This window comes from Dromaius novaehollandiae, chromosome 16 (assembly GCF_036370855.1).
Source record: "Dromaius novaehollandiae isolate bDroNov1 chromosome 16, bDroNov1.hap1, whole genome shotgun sequence".
Classification (NCBI taxonomy): Eukaryota; Metazoa; Chordata; class Aves; order Casuariiformes; family Dromaiidae; genus Dromaius; species Dromaius novaehollandiae.
Genome location: NC_088113.1, coordinates 18488244 through 18510650, shown reverse-complemented (window position 1 = coordinate 18510650; position 22407 = coordinate 18488244). Strand labels below are relative to the sequence as shown.

General features: G+C 42.4%; 1 protein-coding gene across 1 annotated transcript in view; it reads right to left on the bottom strand.

The window, feature by feature from the left end:
* NTSR1 (neurotensin receptor 1) overlaps positions 1-22407 on the bottom strand; it is a 65689-nt gene that overhangs the window by 17313 nt on the left and 25969 nt on the right. Inside the window, exon 2 of the mRNA XM_026092926.2 lies at positions 4076-4277. Within this exon, the coding sequence (XP_025948711.1) occupies positions 4076-4277 (202 nt within the window). The remainder of the gene's footprint in view (positions 1-4075; positions 4278-22407) is intronic.

Below are 22407 nucleotides of genomic sequence, written 5' to 3'. Positions count from 1 at the left end.
GGCGCCTCATGGACGCACCTCACGGATGTGCCTCGTGCCTGCGCCTCATGGACGCGCTTCATGGAGGCACCTCATGGACGCACCTCACGGATGTGCCTCGTGCCTGCGCCTCATGGACGCGCTTCAGGGAGGCACCTCATGGACGCACCTCACGGATGCACCTCAGGGATGCTCCTCAGGCACATGCCTCAGGGACGTGCTTCATGGATGCATCTCAGGGATGCGCCTCAGGGACACTCCTCATGGATGCACCTCATGGATGCGCTTCAGGGATGTGCCTCATGGACATGCCTCATGAATGCGCCTCAGGGACGCGCCTCAGGGACATGCCTCAGGGACATGCCTCAGGGACATGCCTCAGGGATGTGCCTGACAGACATGCTTCAGGGATGTGCCTGATAGACATGCCTCACATCTGCACTTTGTGCCTGCGCCCCACGTCCACGCCTCACACCCGTGGCTCACACCCGTGGCTCACACCAGTGCCTCACGCCTGTGCCTCACGCCTGTGCCTCACACCTGTGCCTCATGCCTGTGCCTCAGGCCCGTGCCTCACAGATGCCCCTCATGGACACGCCTCAGTGCCATGCGCTGCCACATCTCACCCACTTCATACCTATTCCGAGTCCCTCATTTTCACAAGCTTTTCTGGGCCTTTGCGGTACACAAAGAAAGCAAAATTTTGCCCAGAGAAGGGGAAGACAGCTCGCAGTTCAGAGGAAGGGAGGCTGCCCCTCCGCGGGCCCGCAGCGAGGAACGTGTTCCCCAGCCAGGCCCGGGAACCGCACAGGCTGAGGCGTCTCTGTTATTATTCATGAGGAGTTCGCTCTCCTGGATGTTAGAAGAGTATAAAATGCTAAAAGGACAGAGAGGGGTGTGAGATCTTGTGGCTAAAGTGCGAAAAGGCAGCTAAATGGAAATGGGCAGACATGTTAAGAAGCAGGAAAAGATGCCAGTAACACCTGCAGGCCTAGTGCCCTGAGGCAGGGTCCCGGTGCCACGCAACTATTTTGGATACTGGTTTTGAACAGCTTCTGCTCTTTCATCTGTCATTTTAAACTTCCAGATACTTTGGTCTTTTCCTCATCTTATTTAATGAAGACATCCAGTATTCCACAGTACAAACCGATTCCTGAGTTCAGGATCTTTTATTTAACCTTTGTCTGAACCAAAGCTCTGCAGAGAAAGAAAGAGAATAAAGCCCTATATGAAAGGCTTAAGTTGCTATTGACTGAATCATTAAAATGCTGGGCCAGTTTTGCTTTTGAATTGATTGGAAAGCTCTTCCTCAGAGAGCCTGTATGTGTGAGCAGGTCTGTTCTTTAGCTTTGTATATCAGTGAACAAAGGCAAAAGGAAAAGATGATTTATGATTACTCTAATTGAGGTTGTTTGGATGAATAAAAAAGATACTCTTTCTGTCTTCATCCACATCAATCACAATTTTGTCTAATTTCTCTGTACAGTTATGAATAGCCATCCGAGTAGTTAATAAATGGCCATTTCTGCTCACAGCTACAGATGTTGTTTGAGCAACTGCAATAATTGCATGTACATATGTGAGCCCTTTATTGCCTGTGAAATATGTATGAAGGTGTCTTCCGGAACAGGGCTTGGAAATTTGTCTGTAAAATTCTTAGTTAGCCAGTCCTTAAAGGGCTGCAAAATCCAGCTAGAAGTTTTGCGAGAAGAGGCTTTTTCTGAAATTTCTGATGCACACTAATTTGGTTTGGGACAGAAAATGTCTTTCTTGTGATATTTTGATTAGGTTAGCATTTGCAAACCATTGAGTGCAAAATATTGTGGGAGCAGATGAATTGCAACTCACAAAAGGACTCCTGGAAATCAGTTCTGACCCCCAGCACAGATCACCAGGACAGGCAAAAAAAAATATTGTGCTGCTCAATCCCCTTTGTCATCCATCTCATCCATTTAAAAATTTCATCAGCCCTGTAGGATTCAAGGAGTTTTCTTTACAAGTGCAAGCCAAGAAAGAAGAAACCAATGAGGAAGCAGAATAAAAGAGGGCAAAGTGTATCCCTTGAGAGATCTACACAGTTATGGTTATAGTGAGACATTTGGCTCCCAGGAAAAGATATAAATCCAAGTCACCTTTCCCCACAGCCAGGCACTTGACTTTGGGAGAAGCAAGGACCTCTCCAAACGTGGTCAGAACTCATCAGGAGCTACCAGCCATTGCCTATCACACATTGGCCCTAATATTTAGCCCTATTTGGTAAAATTTTTAGAGTAGTGTGTTTATATGGCACTATGTAGGGTGGTTTTGGAAGCTTTTGGAGAGAGAAGGCATGCAATCTGCTGCTGTACTAATCAGAGTAACACAGAAAATTCAGATGGATTGATTTGGTTATGTGTAATGCAGGAATAAGGGAATTGTGTCATTGCAGAGAATACAATGATTGGTTCTGTCACTGTTTCACTTCAGGTTTTCAAGTATGCAATGAAGTGATCTCTGGGTTATTATAAAACATCAAGTATATGGGATTACGTGAACAATGTTTTGCTAGCAAAGCAACAGAAAGTGACATTTTAGCATTGTTTCACATTTGAAACAATTGAAAGTCAGAGTTTTGAAGAGGAGAAACATTAGGAAAAGACTGAATTGATCAAAAACCTTTTTTTTTTTTAAATCTGAGTCATTGGCTCACATTTCTTTTCCAATGGAGAGAGGAAATTTGAAATCTGAGTCAAAGCTATGATTGTTTGTGAGAAACTCTTTTCTTCTATGTGTATATCTTCAGAGGAAAACTGATTTTCCATACACCTTTACAAAACAGAGAACACCTTCACAACAGTTCTTTTTCCTTGAGTGTAAGGGAAAGAAACCCATCAACACTGAGTTTTGAAAGTCTCCACTTACAACAGCTGAGAGGATTTTGTGTGTTTAATTCACTGTGGACAACTTATTAACCTGGCTGCAAATCCTGTGCTATGAGTCCACCTTACAGGCAGTTTGGAGCTTATTGAAAGTTTTCCATATATCACTAAGTACAGATTCAAGTCTCACATGAGTCTGTTAGCAAAACTGGAGATATCATTAAACTGACTTGGTATTTAAATTTTGATTAATGAAGAGCGTAACTATACAGGATAGCACTTACATACGTATTTAGCTCTAAACCTGTAATGAAGCACTCTCTGGAAAAGGAATGAATTTAAGAACATGCTTAAGTGCATTTCTAAATTGGGACCTTACCTAGTTATAGCAAAGCCCTCTGCCTCTCCCCCTGGCTCCCTGATGTGCTGTCTTTGGAAAAAACACTGCCTTTGTGTCTCCCAGCTACTCTGGCCCCAGTGCACAGCCCACACCCCTCCGCTTTGGTGCGCTTGCTCTTCCTCTTTTGCTCTGGCATAATGGCTTATGCACCAAAATGTGAAATGGATGTTAGAGCCCATCTATTCAAAACCAATCCCACAAGATGAGTTTGTCTGGTTTTTAAACTATGCCAACTCCCTCATCCACTCACAGCAACACGTGAAAGAGAAGTATTCAGACTGGAGCTGGCCAAAAGTAGAAAACAAAATGGAAACACTTGTTATTTTCAAGTTGTTTCTATTTCACAGAATATGATTTTTTTTCTTAAATTCAGAATTTTCATTTTTCAACTTCTGCTCCATTGAACACAATAAATCAAATAATGCCTAAATCTCTCTCTCTCTCTAGCTCCCTTTTTCTACATGAAACTTCCTTTTATCCTTTAACTGAAGATTAGGACTGAGAAAAGTGACTAAGAGAGAAAAAGAAAATAAAAAGGAAAATAGATTATAAAATTCCGTAGAAAGCTCTTGGCAACTCAACAATAAGTTGAAGAAGAAAGAAAGATCACAAAAGAAGAAAAGATTTTTCTTCCCAAAATTTTGGGCTATGAGAAGAAAACTGGACAATTTTGGAAATGTCAAATCTTTTGGGGGCATTTGGGGGATTCAAAAAAGCTATTTTTCATTGAAGATATGTTTTGAATGAAAGCGTTTAACAATTGCAATCTGTTACTCTTCAAAGCACATTTGCATAGGCACCCCTAGCTTGCTCAGTGCCAAAGGGTGTGAGTACTCACGTAGGACCCTCACGCCGTGCTTCAAGGCCTGCACCCGGCTGGGCTCCATAGACATGCTGAGCATCGTCTGCTGCCCTCCGATAGTGCAAACCTGGTTCTCTTGGGCAGCCTGCTTGAACATGACCATGAGCTGGTTGGCAATGATAGTGTTCAGCACAGAAATGACGACCATGGGGAACACGAAAGAGATGAAAGTGTTGACCTGTGGGGGAGAGATGTGGCACAGTCAAAGGAGGAAAATGATCAGTAAACCAAGAGATTGTATTTTATTTCACATAGCAACAGACAAACAGCACACAATGGAAATCTTTTCCAAGCTCTTACTCTGCTGATTTTGGCTTTTGAAGAAGGCGGCTTATTGCACAGAGGGAAAGCTTAAATAACACTGACATGCATTCATTCAGGTGGGTCAACCTCAAGAAAGACAAAGTCGCTTGCATTCAGTTATGCTGTCTTCCCCTTTTCAGTGCAGTTCATTGCCAGAAATGTCTTGACCAAAATATGCCTTTGATCTTTCTGTCTTGTGAACAACAGGATACTTCTTAGCTTTCATTGTTCATAGAATGATTTCTAAATAACAGTATATTACTGTATTTTTTCTTTATTGTGAGCTCTCCTTGGAATCTTTTTACTCTCTTTTTTGTGTTATGGCCTTTCCTGGTAGGTTTAATGACAGCTTTCTGTTATCTACTGATCAAATTATCCAATAAACCTTGTACCTTAAAGGATTAAAATTGGTCAGAATAAACAAGTGGAAGTTATATTGTTTTTAGTGCAAATTATTTGATTACTACAGTTTTGATAAAATTAAATGGAGGATCAGATTAAGCAGTGATTGAATCAAGTGGAAGTCACTGTTCGTGTCAAATAAAAGCAGGAAGTCTTTCTGAGTGCCTTCTGTGCTGTCTATAAAGCCAATTGGAAACAAGTTTAATGAGAGGCAGCCTGGGGAAGAAGAGGCACCAATAGCTCTGCCTGCGTGTTTGTGTCAGGCTGACATGATGGGATGGTGCCCTCCTCATCAGCACACAGGGACTGAGAGCAAGACCCTTCCTCTCCGCAGTACGGCTCAGGAGGAAGCGTATCACATCACTGTGATGAGTGTGGACCAAATCAAAAGTCCCTTAAAGTCTTCCCATTGACTGAATGTCCCATGGCCCAAGCTGATGAGAAGGATGCTTTCTCTCTCGTGTATTTCAGTGATCTAAGACAGTGGGAACTGTACATTTGTAGGAACTGAATTGGTGCAACTGTACCTACATTAGGATCTCTATTTTGACCTTGACCTTCTTAGTTTTGTCTTTCACTTCCACATCTTATGAAATCCTTTGGCTGGAAGCTGAGATTTTCTGCCCGCCTATTTGTCTGCAATGAAAGCAGCGGCATGGACAATGGCTGTACATCCACAGGGGTCCACAGACACCGTCATCAGACGGGCAGGGTTTTCCTCCCCACAAGCCTCTGTGATAACTCCTGTCTCTTGGAAACTTGACAGATCACAATGCAGCATAAACTGGGACAGTTTTAAAATTTCAAAAGATTAATGTTAGTTAAATTGTGTGCTATAAATTACTGGAAGTATGGAAGCAGTTTTATTAAAAGTGATAAAAAAAAAAAAAACAGCAAAAACAACATGGAGTTTTGCCCATGTCATAGCAGTCCAAGCATTCTAACTTTTTCTGCCAAATAGCCACATTACTCTTGCACTTGAGTGCCCTAAAATACAGAAGTAACCCTGCACCCTAAGCCAACCACTCATACTTCTGCAGACTGAAGAGCTGGGAAAGCCTCATCTGCAAATGAGTGCTCCATCTTTTTTTATGGAGACATCCCCTCGCCACTCACACGCAGCATGATCACCAAAGTATACAGGCATTCACCAGCTGTATATCTAAATCTAGGTCAGATATGTATTCTCTTTGCTCTAGAGGGATTCAGAAATGCCAGAGTTGAAGATAAAGGTGGAAAAAGAATCCCAAACCACCCAGAATGCAACACAGTACCCATAAAACAAAGAAATAGGTAGCATATAAGCATATGGGTAGCAGGTGCAGTGACAATTAGAAGCACTTAAGTTTCTTTTTTCAAAAATTTAAGAAAAATACAATTCCTCTTTTGGCAGAGACAGGCAGCATTGTTGTTGCCAAAGTTTTCTTTAGTGAGATCAAATCTCTGTACAGTATGTGCTCCAGAGCTTGATGCATTTAATAAAAATACCAGCTGAGTTTTGTCTCTAGCAACCCACAACTGTGAGAACATCTATCTTGGTTTATGCTAGTAATAACAATAGAACTCCTCGATGGACAATTTCCTGAGGAAATTCCTAGATATACAACACCATTATAAGCTGTTAATGGCCTCTTTTGTTAAAAGATATAGTAGTTTTCTAAGCTACCTTTACCTTCCAAAAGATAACGGGCATCACGCCCCCTGAACATAAAAAATGACTTATCTTTTGGAGTCTTCTCAAGACATTAGAAAGATCATTAAGCAGCAGGGACCAAGTTCTCATCTGGTACAAAGTGACACAGTTTCACTGAGAGAGTAATTTGTGCTTGTAAAGAACTGGGTTTATTTATTTAACCTTCACAATACAGCTGGGCTGAACTGGAGCACGCAAGGATGAAATGACTTGTCCAGACTTATCAGGTCAGACTCAGAAATGAGCCTTGTGGTCTCACATGTCTATTTCTGTTGCTTTAGCTGCTGAATGTCCTTCTTTCCTACCTCTTGAACAATGTTTGCAAATCAGTAAAGGGAAATGCTTAACTCTGTCACCTGAGATTCAGTTTGCTGGATTTTGTTCAAAAACTTTGCCCTAGCTATAAATTAGTCTTGCCTAATATAATTACACAGAGCTCAAAAAGTCTTTTCTGAGCTTTCTTTAAAACCTTGATTCATTCCTTAATTGTATTATACAGTCTGCAAAGAGCTTGAGAAACTGTCTAGAATAGTATTGACTTTCCCTTTTATGAATTGTTATGATAAAATTGTAAAAATTGCATGCTTTCCATGAAAGGCTATAGTTAAAGATTTTTTTCCCCTGTCTTCATTTGTACCAAAACTCTCATATAGTTAAAAAAAATTCAATATTTTCCCCAGAGGCAGAAGGTTTTAATTTGAGGAAAGAATTATTTGCAAGCACAAACTCCCGAGCACAATAAGAGCTATGAAAGCTAATCTCCCTCCTCTGAACCCTTGGTATTCCAGTGTTATGTTTTCTGGGTTTTATGAGTTCAGACTCCAGCCAATTCTGTATAGCAATGCAGTAACACTTCATTTTCAGGTGACTTTGCACACTGCTGGAGCTGATGCCTCGAACACCTCTCTGCGAAGACAACAGAAAGTTCTCCACTGGCTTCAAGAGGAGCTGGTCTGGGATCGCAGTACTACACATTCAAAGATCTTCAGGAGCAGAAGACCGTATACAGGTGTTTAATGGGATTTTCTGCAGTGCTGAAACTCCTAATGTCTGTGGGACTAAAACAGTTATGGCTGTCAGTGAACACCTTTGTGAGTCTTTGTGTCCTTTTGTACCTCACAGATCTCTCTCTGGGATCTACCTGAAGCAATCGGAGTTGAAAATTAAAGTTAAAGATGCAGATTTCTCATGTGGGAAAATGACTCAAGCTCCAAAGCACTCATATCTAATGCTGAAGCAAAATTTTTACTATTTCACAAGGCCCTAACAGTTTTCCATTTTTTTGCAGCTTTTTTTACTTTCCCTTCACTAACAGCCATTTTTTCTGAGGGCCCTTACACCTCAACACATGCTTCTCACCAGAATAGGAGAAATGAAAGTGGGGCTTTAGACAGAATCCATGTACATTTTTTCTTTGAAAGTCTAGGGCTTTAGTCTGGCTCATCATGGAAAGGACATTTTGCATGATACTGTATCCAAACTACTTTAGTATTCAGGGCTGCTTGGATCCACAACCAGAGTGGCTTGGGCTCATTTCTGCTATTACCAAGAAAGGTTCAGTTTGATTCAGTTCTCCATTAAAATTGACATGTTTGCATCAGTGTAAAATCACCAAATCCAACATCTCTACTCGACACCACGATGGGCAGTGACTTCTGAAGCCTGAACATATTGCAGAAGCTGTACAAAGCTGTACACAGAAAGCCTCAGCACAGACTGCTCTCTAGTGTAAAAAGCCCTGTAACTGTGTGCTAAATCCTCGTGGAAAAAAAAGAAAATTCAATACTACAATGTTTGCCACTGGCAAGAGAGAATGAAACACTAACCCACTTCCATGCTGCTATTGCTCCTGCAATCAGTGTGGTCCTAAAAGCTGTTCAGGCACCAAGCTTGTAGCATTTGTGGGGTGGGTTTATTCCTCAAGACCGAATTGCACTTTGTCTTGTATAAAATAACAACCTTTTCTTCCAGCACCACTTGGGCAGTAACACTCAATGCTTCCTAGCTTTCTCTTAGCCCTCTGTTTCCAAAGGAAGCTTTAACTCAGCCCCACATATGAAGCCTTAAAATCAGCCAGGGTTTTGCAGGGCACAGAAGACAGAGCAAGGCTGGCGATGGGGCTACATAAGCTCATGAGAAGACAAGCAGAAATTCATGGAAATTAAGTCACACTTCTGGAAGGCAAAAAGCCAGTTATCAGCCTATCTCAATCAGCTCAATAAAAATCCTACTTTGTGTTGTTTATCTGAGCAGGAGGAGACTGGAGAATTCGGCATGATGTGAATTTTCTTGTTCTTTCAAAATAGAAAGAAAGTGTCGGAGAGACACAGGGGAATGGACAAGCAAAATCAAGTGAAACCAAATAAGAACCCAGTTCTTGGGTTTGTGACTTTTCCTAAATCTTTTGTACTGAAAACATCTCCCCTGGCTCTGCTGAGCTTCATGCTGACGTGATTTGCTTTTGCCACGTTGTCCCTCAAATTATTCAGCTGCCATGGTTTCCCTGGGTTACCACTGAGAGCAGACATCAGTTCAGTCACAATGGTGATAGGTAAGATAGACATATAACTTAGATTAATGACTCCCCACAGGGCTTAAATAGGTCCTGTAAATTAGAAGTTTTGTGAAGGTTTATTCAGTAGGGCTCCAGGGTCACTTTTGGAGGAACGCATACCCAAAGGCCACTTTGGAAAGAGATGTTTTTTCAGTTGGGAACTTCCATTTCCCCTCTTCCTACAAACCCAGACTTTAGTGTCTATATATTTGAAAGGGAGGAGGGGAAAAATTACATCTGTTAAAGAAATTTTATGCATTTACGGAAAGTAAAGGTGCAGCTTGTTCTGTGCCTCACCCCAGCGTAGTGATCCCTGCTGTGTGTCCAGCCCAGCCACAGGAACAAGATCTCCCGGGGTTTGCTGGAAGCCATCCAGGCTGGGTTTATCCACCCTGTCCCAGCACATGAGGGGTCTTCAACTGCCCAGGTCATGGCTTTTATCTACTTCTGCATAGTAGCCTGGAGCAGCATCTCTAAGGGGACAAGGCGGTGGCAAATTCCCCCCAAAATGTTTTTTTCTAGTATCATAGTGCCGAAGGAAAAACTTACCTCCAAGTAAAGAAAATAAGAGAGACCAGTTTTCAGGCCCCGCTGCTTGCTAATGGGAGAGGTGTGTTGCTGAGGGCTAGGGATGAGCTGAGAGGACTCGGAAGGTACAAAGGGAATTTGTCTAGTCACTCTGCAATGGCACAAGCCAAGTACAGGTCTGCTCCTCTTCCTTGTAATTTAATGTTATGACTTTCATATAAGATCAGAATCCTTCCCTAAGGAATCACATCTGCATACAAATGCACTGAGCTACTTTTGATTTTCAGTTAGACTCACAGGGCATTTCCCCTTTAATAACGGGCAGCAAAAGCCTTCCTAACTGGCAAACCCAGACTTAAAGCACTCAGAAGGGAAGCTCACTCCAAGTGAGGAGATGGAGAGTTAGTGGAGTCCTGGCATTCACTTTCTGATTTTCTTTATTTCTGTGACATTAGTGACTATTATTTTTAAAGCAGGAGAAAGACATGTGTAAAATAAGGGATCTGATTAGGAATTCTTTACCCCACCTGAGGGAACATCAGAGCAAGATCCTGCACTAGCTGCAGCAGAGCAGTTTTGCTCCAAGCCAGATCCGATTGCCTGAATCACCTGAGTGCCAGTAAGTAACTATTTCCATGATCCTTCAGTGCACACTTTTGAAAGGGTATAGAACTGTTAACAGATATTTTTAAGTATTTTACTAGGTCTGAGACTGCTTAATCAGTTTAAAGCTTAAAATCAGGTTAAAGCCTGGATCTAGTCTTCCTGGAGATAGGGTAACAAATTAAACACGTCCATTGGAAGTACTTATAATAAAAAAAGCCAAAAACCAGAATGATCCAAAATATTATGAATGAAAGACTTTGTATCACAAAACACTCTTTTATTGAAACTGGAAAACATAAATATTTTTTGAACTTGTGTTTTGTATTTACCCATGAAAAGGTCTCTTTGCCTAAATAAATATATAACACAAAGCACGAAATAAAAATGCCAGAGTATGAAATAAAGCATGAAACGCCAGTAGCCATGGCAGTACCGTGCTGTGTCGTTTGGCACTGGTACATCCCAGAAACCAGCAGTTCCAGATTTCAGAGAGACCTGCCAGGAAGCAGTGACAGCAGGAACAAGCTACCAGAAGCGGACGTGTGGGACAGCTGGAAAGAAACAGCCTGAGATGAAGGGATAATTTTAGCCCTGAGTTATGACAAAGTTTTTGCAGCAGAGAGCAGAGCAGTTCCTCCTGGTGACACCGTTGGAGTGAGACGCAGGAGGAAGGCAACCTCGCGCCTCCTGCCCCGGCACCTGATTAATGAGAAAGCGACAGCAAAAACTAAATACTGGGTTTCTCTCAGCAACATGTGTCCGGAGACAGATGCTGCCACCTGCCAAAAAGACTGACCAAAGCTGAGGGAGAGGTGAGGCCAGAGACCCCGGCACGGCAAGGGGCCGTTTCCAGCAGCGAGCGCTGCTGCCGGGGCAGAAGGATTTGTTCTCCCTCCAGTCTGGGGATATGAGAAGCACAACTGAAGAGGATGGGAAGTGGGGGAGACAGCGACCTGGTGAAAACTCACCCGGACTGACTAAGCTTATCTCAGTTTGTGTTTCCTCTCATCACATCTGCCTGCGGGAAGCCTTCAGCTTTCCCAAAACCTGGCCGAGAAACACCTTCAGGTGCAAAACCAGCTGTGATTCTTCCAGCTTTCTGCTGGAATCTTTCTTCATGCAGGGGCTCTCTGTCAGTTCAGTGACCCCTTGGATCCTGAGGACATGCCTTGGGAAATGGCTTCTAAAGCCAAAAGGGGCTGAGAAGCATCTCAGGAGATGTGCCTTTGCTGGTGATCGAGAGGATTCGTCTCCTAAGGATGCACAGTATCATTCCGTGTGTGTTTTTGAGTAAATCAATTAAACCACATAGATGGGATTTAACAACCTACCACATTCTGGTTCACCTCATTTCCAATGGAAATGAAAAGTAAATTATCCTCCCCCTGACTGTGGGGGCAGTATTGTTAGCATATGTCAATCAGAGAAGCACGTTCTGCTACATCAACAGTCGACTGCCAAAAAAACTTATTTGACTAAATGTACTTTACAAAATTACTGGTTATCTCACTCAGTGTCCAGAATTAGCATTTTTTAACCACCCAGTGGATAATTTCAGCCTTTAATAAGCAAACTGCCATAATTCTTGATATGGCAACCTGTGGGAGACAAAGCAGGAAAAGGAAACGCACATGGCATTGGCATGCCAAAAAGAACATTTGGCAATGATACTCATATTTGGTGTTCACAGAATGTATCTGATAGAATCCAAAGATTTTTCTTTTCCAGAAAATAAATTACCATCTAATTAAATCCCATCTTTGCATAGCTTTCCAAATTTCCGTGCCAAGTATTTAGCAGTTATCAGCTAAATGCCATTCCTTAGATATAACAGGGCAGGATAGGTTTGCAATTGTGAGTGATGAAAGAAAGCAGCAACTGCTTTCATAGCCAGTTCCTGGGAGAGGGGAGAATGTGGAAACTGAAAAACGATACCCTAGAAAGGGAAAAACGGAGACCCATTTCAGCAATTTCAGTGCGGCTTGGTTTAGAGTGTATTACTTAGCACCAGATTTTAGTATCAAATCTTTCCAATCTTTCGTCTCTTAGGTCATTTGTTTAATAAATGTCTAAACTAAATCTGCAGATCTGAGGAAGCGTAAAAGAATATGAAAGTAAAAGAACAAACTAAGAAGCCTGAAATGCTTGACTGGATATCCAACACCAGTGAGCACTGGTACTGCAGAATATGTGCACTGGTCCTTTTCCCAGACAAATGTGTCCCTGTATGGAAACATAAATAATGGATAAATAGGAATAGGGCCAGGTGACAAAGCCTGTGTTTGACTTGGAGCTCTAACGAGGTATTTGAGCAAGGGCTTGATCTTCACACATTTCTAGTTCTAACTTACACAAACCTGCCTGTCACGTTTTATTGCTGGTCGTTGCTGTTGAAAACACCCCTGACAGTGGGATGCAATTTGACATAGCTGTCATCCTCGCATCAAGGATGCCCTGAGACGCAGAGCGCAGGCGGAGCTCTAGGTGCTCTGTGCCTGCTCCCTTGGCAGCTGCGTGTCCGTATGCTCACGCCCTGCCACCCCAGCGAGGTCCTCTCGTATCTCCAGACAGCGGTGCATGTAACACTGCCTCTACAATGAGAGCAGAGGGGTTTCGCTGGCCAACTGAAATGATTCCCCCTTTTCCCCAGTAACCAGAAATAGTACATAAAAATCTGATAACAGACATTGTATCCCGTTGTTGCTTTAATTTGGGGATCAAAGGCAAGATACCAAAATCCTACCGTTAATATTTAAAATGATATGAGATGTGGCCATGGAAGACTCTGGTTATTATCATACTCTAAACCCTAGACTATTATATCTAGCTCTAGGTCACTACAGGTTCCATATTTCATATCCAAGGCAACAGAATATGATAGCTTGATTTGCTCTAATCTAATCTCAGATGTCTCCCTGTCCATCTTCTGGGAGCTGTAAGCACAAAGAGTAAGAACAAAAAGACTGAGGAGCAGCTTAACTCTCCCCTAGTGAGGCCTTTTCTAAAGCGTTAAATGTCATCCTGAGACATTTAAAATAAAGGTTGTAATGATACAAAACATTGTTCACAGGCACAGGTATCTGATGCCAAAATGTTACAGTCAGCTATCAACTACAGAGGCAACCTTTGAAGCCAGGACACAGCTGAGCAGGGCCAATGGGGAAACATGGCAGCATCCTGGCACCTACCTGGGAGAGAGACCAGGCACAAACTCTTCCAAGAGGTCCCCCAGAATTCATATGTTTCTCACAATAAAAGGAGTAAGGAAATGTTGCTGGACTGGATGCTGGGTGGGTTCTCAGCTCAGTTTCATTACTGAGCGCAGGGTGGGACTTGGAATATGGCACCTTATCCCTCTGGGCCTCCCTGCCACCCTTGGCAGTGAGGGGATTAAAGGGCATAGTCCTAAATTTGTAGTGGGCCAAGAGATCACAGAGTAAGTGCTAATTGTGATTAGGTTATTTCTGTGCTCATCCACAGTTTGAACATTTTACCCACACCGTATAGAAAGCTCTGTCAGGAGACAAGCATTTTTCATGACCAAAAAGAAGAAAACTGGAAGTCTGTTAGGGTCAAAGACTGACACAAATTCAACTGGCAGAGTGAGAGTGTGAAATCTTCCTGGCATGAGTTTGGAAACAAAAAGCCAGCTAAGATCTCTTTTTCACATTTCCGCCTCACTCCTTAGAGTTTAATTTTGCTCTAGTATTGAGGTCAGAAAGTGGATCCACTTAAACTGTATTTTCATTAGCATTTTGTGTTTGCTCCAGCTTAGTGATGTTTTTCTGGTAACAAGCCTTCTCTCCTTAGATCCATGAACATCATAAGAGAGTCAGTGCAGATTAGGATATTAAGAGTAATTAACATGTAACATTTTTAAGCCTGTGTGCAGTCCCACAGTGATGAACTATAATGGGAATGCAGAACAGCTAATGATCTCGAGAAGTTAAGTTAATCACACACTCTGCAGGAGCTAATCAGATACAGAACAGATGGAAATAAATTGCATAGAGACAAAATTTATCATATTGCTATCACAAAAACATTCTACCAGCTTTCCCATTCATAAATCTCCCTTCATGGAGAAATCATTTGTTCATAAGAAACAACATCTGAGGCAGAACAACTTAAATGCATCTCTTGCTCAAGATGGGATTTGTGAAGATGTCAGAGCACTGAGTAATGGTAGCATTCCTGAGCTTGACTGGATACCTGATGAGATCATTTAACATTATTTCTATGCACAGTTTTAATCCTGTGGCTAAAGTATTTTCAGATTTATTGTAGGTGATAGTAAAAAGGCATGATTCATACATAAGTGTTTGATATAAGGCTTATTATTCCTAATTGTACGCAAGGGTAACACCTGAGTATCCAACTCTCTGGAGACCTCAGAGCTCTCTATTACCTTGCTAAATGCCAGAAAACATTCTTCATTGTCAGTGTTCACAAAAAAAACTTCCTCCTCTCCTGATCTTCAGGATGCCAGTCTCAAACCTGAATGGATCTTTCAAAGAAAGAGACAAAGCTATGAAATCTGGGAGATCCTGGAAGGGTATATGGGAGAACTGGGCAAATGTGAAGGTACAGGAGACACCTGGTTTTAAGATTTGCCACACATTTGTTGCGAAATGGCTTGTTTTACATTATGGACGTTCATCTTTATCACTCAGTAAAACTGAAGGATAAAAGAATGTTTGTTAAAAAAAGTGCAAGAGTAAAACAGCTACCAAAAAAAGGGGGGGGGGGGGGAGAAAGAGAACACCTCACTAGGTTTATACTTGATGAAGATGTTTTTGGCTACTTCAGGATCTCACTTCGGATAATCTAGAGCCTCATGCTACTGACTTAATAGGGAGATGTGGAAGCTAAAAAGGAGATATTTTTGCCCAGGATGGCTGCTGCCTCCCCATACCTGGTGAAGGGGGAAAAAAAGAAGTGACAGAACAAAAGCGATAACCCTCTTTCATGCCATAATCAGCCTGAAAGATTGAATTCTTGCCCACTTCCTGCATCATGAAACTTTCTTCTTAGTTTTCTGTGGTTGGGTGCGTTAAGCTGCAAGGTTAATTGAATTTACCCAGTTTTTCTGTCAGTATATTTGCTGGACTCAACTTTACTTCTCAGGTCTAGTTATCCATAACACTATCTATGGCAATATTTTTGGTTGAACAAAATGTTGGTGAATAATGTTCTTGATTTTCCCTTTGAACATGGAAGTCTTCATTGCTATTTTCCTCCCTTGACAGCTATATTCTACTGAAGGGGAAATAATATTTCAGCTTCAAATGACAGGTTGGAAATATGCTTTAAATAATTTACCAATGCAGTTGGATTTCAGTGCTCACTATCTGCTGGTATTTCGGTTCTTACTTGTTTTTGCCAAAGGGCTATTGCCCGTCACCTATCACAATGTATTTCATTTTCTCCAACTCTGCTGCTTGTCAAGCATATAAATAATTTAATAAATGTTCATACAGTGCTTAATGCTCCCGACATTTGAGTAATTTGGTCCTAATCCAGATTTTGCTGGCTGGAGACTTTTAGTTATTTTGTGTCTATCTCCTTTCCTTCCTTCTTTCTTACGAGATATTGCAAAAGCAGTGGGGGCTCACGTGTGGACATTTGTCCAAAGGAGGTGCCTCCATGACTTTGTATTTGCCCTGGTGCTGGCGGATTCTGCTCTGGTGAGGGTAGCTAATGATGTCCTTGTCAAAACTGAGAAAATCATCCTGCTTCCTATCCTGCTAGACACGACTGCGAGCTCTCACTACAACCAATGCTCCAGCTCCCGCTGGGTGGGTTTTGCAACCTGGGGCTGGCACCGAAGTGGCAGCCGCTACAGCCTTGAAAGTGCAGACTATGTGTCTGGCTTAGTGGTGTATCTCCATGTAAATAAATCACAGCAGAAGTTTTTGTGAGTTAGGATCAGGATCCTTGCTTCTCTAACATCTTCATGTTATTCTACAATTCTTCAGTTCATGCTCAAGGATATTCATTGTAATGAATGAGACCATTATGCTTGGATATTTTCTCCTGAAGCAAGTCAAAAAATAATCAAACCGTGTTGACAGTCAATTATCCCTCAACTTTTCTTGTTCTGTCTTTTGGCAACATTGAATCATTTCAGTCCTGATAATTGGTATGGATGCTTTTTGCCTACATGTGTATTAAGACACTTAAAGGGACCAGGCCAGCATGGGAATTTCTAGTCAGTATTTCAGAAGTAAAATAGAGCAAGAGGCACAAAGCCACCTGCATGGAAATATATAAAGCACAGATTTCTAAATACTAAGACCAGTAAGCAGTTAAATGAAGTGATGTTTGATTTCTTTCTTCCCACACTTTCTTGGCAATGTATGGTAGATGTATCATGACAGAAAAATAAGGGTCTATTATGCCCACATGGTGACTATAAGGCTTCAATTTTACACTCAGCCCATGGCAACATCACAGCTGAGCGTTGTCATGCAGAAATGGGGTGATGGGCTCCTCTCTGCTGCTGACTTGAAGCTGAATCCACTCAGCAGGAGGTAAAGCCCCTGCCACAGCCAAGACATAGGGAATATGAAGCTGCAGGGTGGCATCCCTCTCCTGCCCTTTACAGAGGGAGAAATGAGCTGAATCACAGGCAGCCGCACGCTCATTAGAGGTAGTGGGGGTGTAGGGGAATTACAAAGTGAGCGCCAACATCCAGGATGGTTTTGAAGATTTTAGGCAGAGACTTTACTATAAACCAAACCACCAACTAAAACCTTCAGCCTGATGCGTGAAGCATGTGCTTCAAGAGAGAGGTAACTAAAAGAAAATGGAAAGAACATGTCCTTCTCCCATTGAAACACGTTGGACCTGATTCCGGTTTTGCATGTTCTTCGGGAGGAGGTGGAGGCAGTCCTGTAGGAAAGGCTAAGAGGTGGTATAGGTGTCTGAGAGACAAGTGAGAACATTGCAAAGAATTGTCTGTTGAATTATGTCTCAGGATCAAACATTCTGAAGCTATTTGTAGTATTTCACATATGCTGAGAAGTTACATTAATATAACTGGTAAAATAACAGCTTGTCTGCTTAAAATAATTAGTAGTTGACAAATGGGTTGAATTTTAAATCCATGAGGAGCTCTGGTTAGCACTAATAAACTTTGATTAAGGTAGCAATTAAAATCTAACAATCTCTCTGGGGGTCTGAACTTTAAAACTGGAGTTTGGAACATTTCTCAATTTACTAAGAAAATACCATAGTTGTTCCCCAACTTGCTTTATTAGGCCATGGTAGTGCAGGTCTTTTGTCTTTATTTTTTTAAGTTTATACAAACTAATTTCAGTATGAAGTACTGGATCTCAGCCCCACGGCCAGAGGCAGAAACCAGCCCCTCTCCTAGGATAACACCTGGTCCACACAAAAAACAATTACAGGGGTGATGTTTGGCGGTATGGGTTTAGCATTTCTGTAATGGTAGAACTTCCAGTATAAATATTGCTACAGTGACAAAAAAGTCCTTTGGCTGGTTGTATTTAGTGCGGGTATGTAATTATGCTTGGAAAGATACTTTTCTCAGGGTAGCTGACAGCTTCTCCCAGGAAACCTTTCCAGGAGAAAGTGGCTTTGCACCTAAGAAATGAAACCCTTTCTGGAGGTGTGATGGGATAGTGTGGTGGTTGGGGAAGGAAAGCTGGCCGGGACAGGGGACACTGGGGTTAAGGAAGGTGAAGGACAAGGTGAGAACTGAGTTAAGCACCACCATGGCTTTGGGGAGAGGCAGCTGTAAAAGGATGCAGAGCTGGAGATGGCTTTTAACCATGCTTAAGGAAACAGCAGTGATTTTGAACAGCCTCTTCTGCCATTGGCAGCATAGACCAGAACTAGTCTTCATGTTTCTGCTCAGCTCAGTCAGAAATGTTGTCCACAGACAGACAAACAGAAAATCCATGCAACTATTGCTAGGTTGCAACAAGCAAGTGCAATAAAATCAATTACACAGGCCGTGGTTAAAATCATTATACCAAGTAACTCTGGGCTTTCTCTAGAGGAAGTTAAAGCATTAAGACCCTCTTGAAGTCCCTATTTCCATGGCTGTTCTTCCCAGGATGCTGTACCTCTCCCTTTTCTCAACAGGCTCTGAAGTGGGCTGGCGAGATCTCCGGCTCTCCTTGAAGATATTCTGCTACTTTGGAAATGTAGCTGACCTCTCGAAAGCAAACGAGGTCAAGTAGCACTGAGTGTGTGTGTGTCTGTGTGTGTCTGTGTGTGTGCATCTCTCCTGAATATCTCTCCTGCAGCTCTGAGAGACTCGACTATGCATCTCTTCGTCAGGATGATTGGATTTGCTACCAAGAAGAAATGTCTTCCAGGTAGTATCTCGAGGAAGACTAAAACTATCTGCCCCTGCTGTGCTTGAACAGTGTGACTGAGGCAAATCAAGACACACATTTTTGTTTATAGATCTGCTTCACTGATTTATGATCATAGGACTACTCACAAAGGCCTCTGGGATTTTATGATCTTGCCGAACATGAGAAAGTTTCAGACACTTCTCTGGAGTTTTCTATTTCTGAAGGAAGAAAGTGCATTTGTATTTCACTGAGCACCTATTTTATGGTGGCCAAATCCTTTTGCTTTGTCACTCTCTTGCTGCTGGCAAGGCATAAATATAACACAAAACAAGATTTGTCTTTCTTCCTTTATCGCACACTAGCTGGGCATCCTCCATTAATTACATTTCCTCCACTAGCATGGAAGCTGAATGGCAGGGGGACAAAAATAGGAATATGGTGTGAACTGGGAGAGACTTGGTCTTCTAGCATTCCCAGTGTGAATGGAAGTGGATCGGTAAGGCTGCCTTTGTCAACCAGCTTTAATCACCAGACGTGTTATAATATTGGTATGTTACAGTCAATTTTTTCAGGTCTGTTCCTGCTGACTTTGGCAGCAGCTGAAATAAGGCCTTTTTACTCTTGAGTATTTCCAGTAGCCATCGTTGAAGAAATAGAACAGCAAGAAATTTGTTAGTGCTCATCTTAGTCCCCGTGCTCAAATGCAGGGGCTGTTTATGCAGGAAAACCAGGGGGGACTGACGGAAGCCATGTCCCCTTCTCCTGCCAGGCCTCGGTCTATGGGACATACCTCTGAGCTGCTGCTCGCTCATCCTTTAAACTCCAGCAGCCTGACGTGTATTGTTCTGCGCCAGGATTATTATCTTTAATCTACAATGCGAAGCTCAGACCTACTGAGGCCTGAAGAAAGTTAGAGATGATGCTGTCATCGGACCGCAGGACATTTCCCATTGATCCCGCAGAATCACCTCCTCTTTTCAATCCTGCTTTGAAAACCACTTTTATTTCCAGAGATCTGAGTGAGAGTGGTGGTTTCTGCACAGCACTGCTTATTCATCAGTACATTTCCTGAGTCCACCCGTTGCATCCAGGGAGTTAAGGATATTTACAGCAAGAGAGAGATGGAGAGCTGAGGATGTAAAACACTGGAGGAGGAATGGGAAAAAGAAGTCTGTCCAGAGGATAGAAAAAACCCCCATCACTCTCAGTTCAAGGTCTGTATCACCTTCTTTTCTCGGTGTTGCAACAGTGAAAAACAAATGGCTCAGATAAATGCAGAAAGGGAGAAAAAATGACAGCATGATAGCTGGAGATGCTCAGAGCTACGTTTTCAAAGGAGACTTGAGAACTGGGCACAATTGTGCATCTACATTTGAGTAATTATCATGCCCGAAGTGAGGAGACAGGTTGCTCTTCATGCAAAATGGATGCACGGGTTGACCTGGCCTGGAACCGGAGCCCCAGCGTGGCGCGCAAGGCTGTGGGGCCAGCACTGGCAGGGTCTGCTCGGCACTGCAGTGGTGCGGGCTCCACAGAAAACACCAGCAGCTCCAAGAGGTTCCTAGGTGGACATGGACAGCCTGGACCTCTCCACCCACAGCCAACGCTGCCTTCCACAAGTAGGTGTATTAAAGCTGGCTGAGATGGGTCTACCAGTGCTTTAATGGGCACTTTGGGCTGCCCTGGAAACTTCACCTTACATCTCAAAACATTATAACGCATGGAAAACTATGGGCTCTAGAAGAGAAATTGGGGTGATTATTCATGCACAAACCTCCAGACTACTTTTTAAGGGCCTATTTGATATTTTTGTAGTAATACTGTGCACTCTACTGCTCTTACTGTAGAATTACAGGTGTCAACCTGGGGGTACATCTTTGCAGAAAAGCCATTTTTCCAGGGAGATGAGACCAACAGCAGTTGTGTAGTGGCCTGGTGTCTTCCAGGAGCTCAGCGGATCTATTGGTTTCAGGGTGCTAAGCCTGCTGCCTCACAAAATCCTGAAGGTAAATCAGCATGTAAGTATACACACATATAGTAGGGAGATTATAGACCACGGTGTGGAAGTACTTGTTGGCTAAAGACGGGGTCAAGGAAAGGCAGCAGTAGAGAGAGTAATCCTAAACTAGCGAAGGTGGAGAGGAGTGTAGCTAGGAAAGCCATGTCCCTTCGGTGGTGAAAATGTCTCTGTTGGCTAATTAAAACCCCGTGTTGAACAGGTCAGATCCCAAGGACCTCAGGCAGGTTTCAGAGCTGCAGCTCTGAGGTGTAACTGGGAGCTGGAAGGAGTGAGGGGAGGCCACCGCGACCATGAATCCACAGAGGTGCAGGGCTCATGGTCCTTCGGAAAACAATCCCAAGGCAAAACATATCAAGAAGGCCATAGCTCTACTGCAAACAAGACAAGTTCTTAGCCTGATTGCCTCCATACTTGGCAATTTTTTTTTTTTTAATAAGGTGCAAAATGAACATGTGGAAGTAAATGCCACAGGATAAGACTGCAAATGAGGCTAATAGGACAAATGTCAGATTTGTTCCTGGTACAACTACTGAGAATTCATTACTGAATGCAGTCTTTATGTAACCTCCTTCGCTTTAAGGCATAATCCAGGCACTAAATGACTGGTATGAGGAAGATGTTTTGTCTGTGGGTAGGTTTCTTTTCTGTTACAAATTTCTGTGGACCTTACCCCAAAGCATCTGGCTGTAGCCAGTATTTGAGACTGGCTAATAGTCTAATAGATGAGGCAATTGTGAGGTGTTGAGTTCAATGAACTCCTTGAATTCTGTACGGGAGCTATGGCTGCCTGTAAAGGTATAAAGTGCTGCTCCTTAAATTAAGATTCTGATTGCAGATTTAGAAAAATCTCTAAGCATTTTGCCACAGTAGCTCAACCTCCTGTATAGCAATTTGCAGCCTGTCAACACTAAGGTTGTTTTTCATTTACCTTTCTCAAAACCACAAGGGTCTATGGAGAATGGTTAAAAAAGCTGAACTAGAAGATGGAGCAGAAATCAGCCTCAAACACCTGACTTTTGCAATATAAGAATCAGCAGCTAAGTGTCTGCAGATACCCAGCAACTCTTGGTCCAGTTTAAAGATCTGAGGGTGGCTGTAGAGGTCAACAGTAACATCATCATCTGGTTACAGAGGTTCTGCTGCTGATGTTGCTGGTGCTTGCTGACACCAGCCTTTGCTATGCATTAAGAAAAATCATTTCCTTTTTAAGCACAAGCACCTCGGTGAAAAAATCACAGCGTTTATCCCTAAGGAAAAGAAAGGCTTCCCTGACACGAGAAGAGAGTCAGGGTGGAAACCATTCCTTTCAAACCAGTTATGGAGGCAGAGTCCTTGCAGGAGAAGAGGTGATTTAGCAAGATGAAATAATCACTATGCCATGAGTGCAACTGGGATTTCCCTGTTAATTACCTAGCCGGTTAATTAAGAGGCCATTTTTTTATTAAAATTAATTCTCATCTTCATAAAATACATAGCTTAGAAGGGGGATAGTACAGAAGTGTTTATCACTGGCGCCCTAAGATGCTAATTTCCCAATGTTATGACTTGTAATCAAGATTAATTTTCCCTGACTTATCCTCCAAAGGAAAGACTTTACACCGGTTTTGACATTTAAATTACCTTAGATTTGCAAGTCCAATATTCTCATAAATATTCATAGCCAAGAATTGAGTATTTAGTCTTTTTTTAATTTTTAATTCATTAGTAAAAACTGGTTTCAGAATAAGCACAGAAAAATGAAGTGTCTTTTATTTACTGGCTTTGCTACCCCAGCAATGGGCCAACACATCAAATTTCTGCTTGATGCTGCTATTTAACAGCTCATAGGCTAAAAATTTGATGGCAAAATCGTCCTTTGACCCTTTTCTTTAA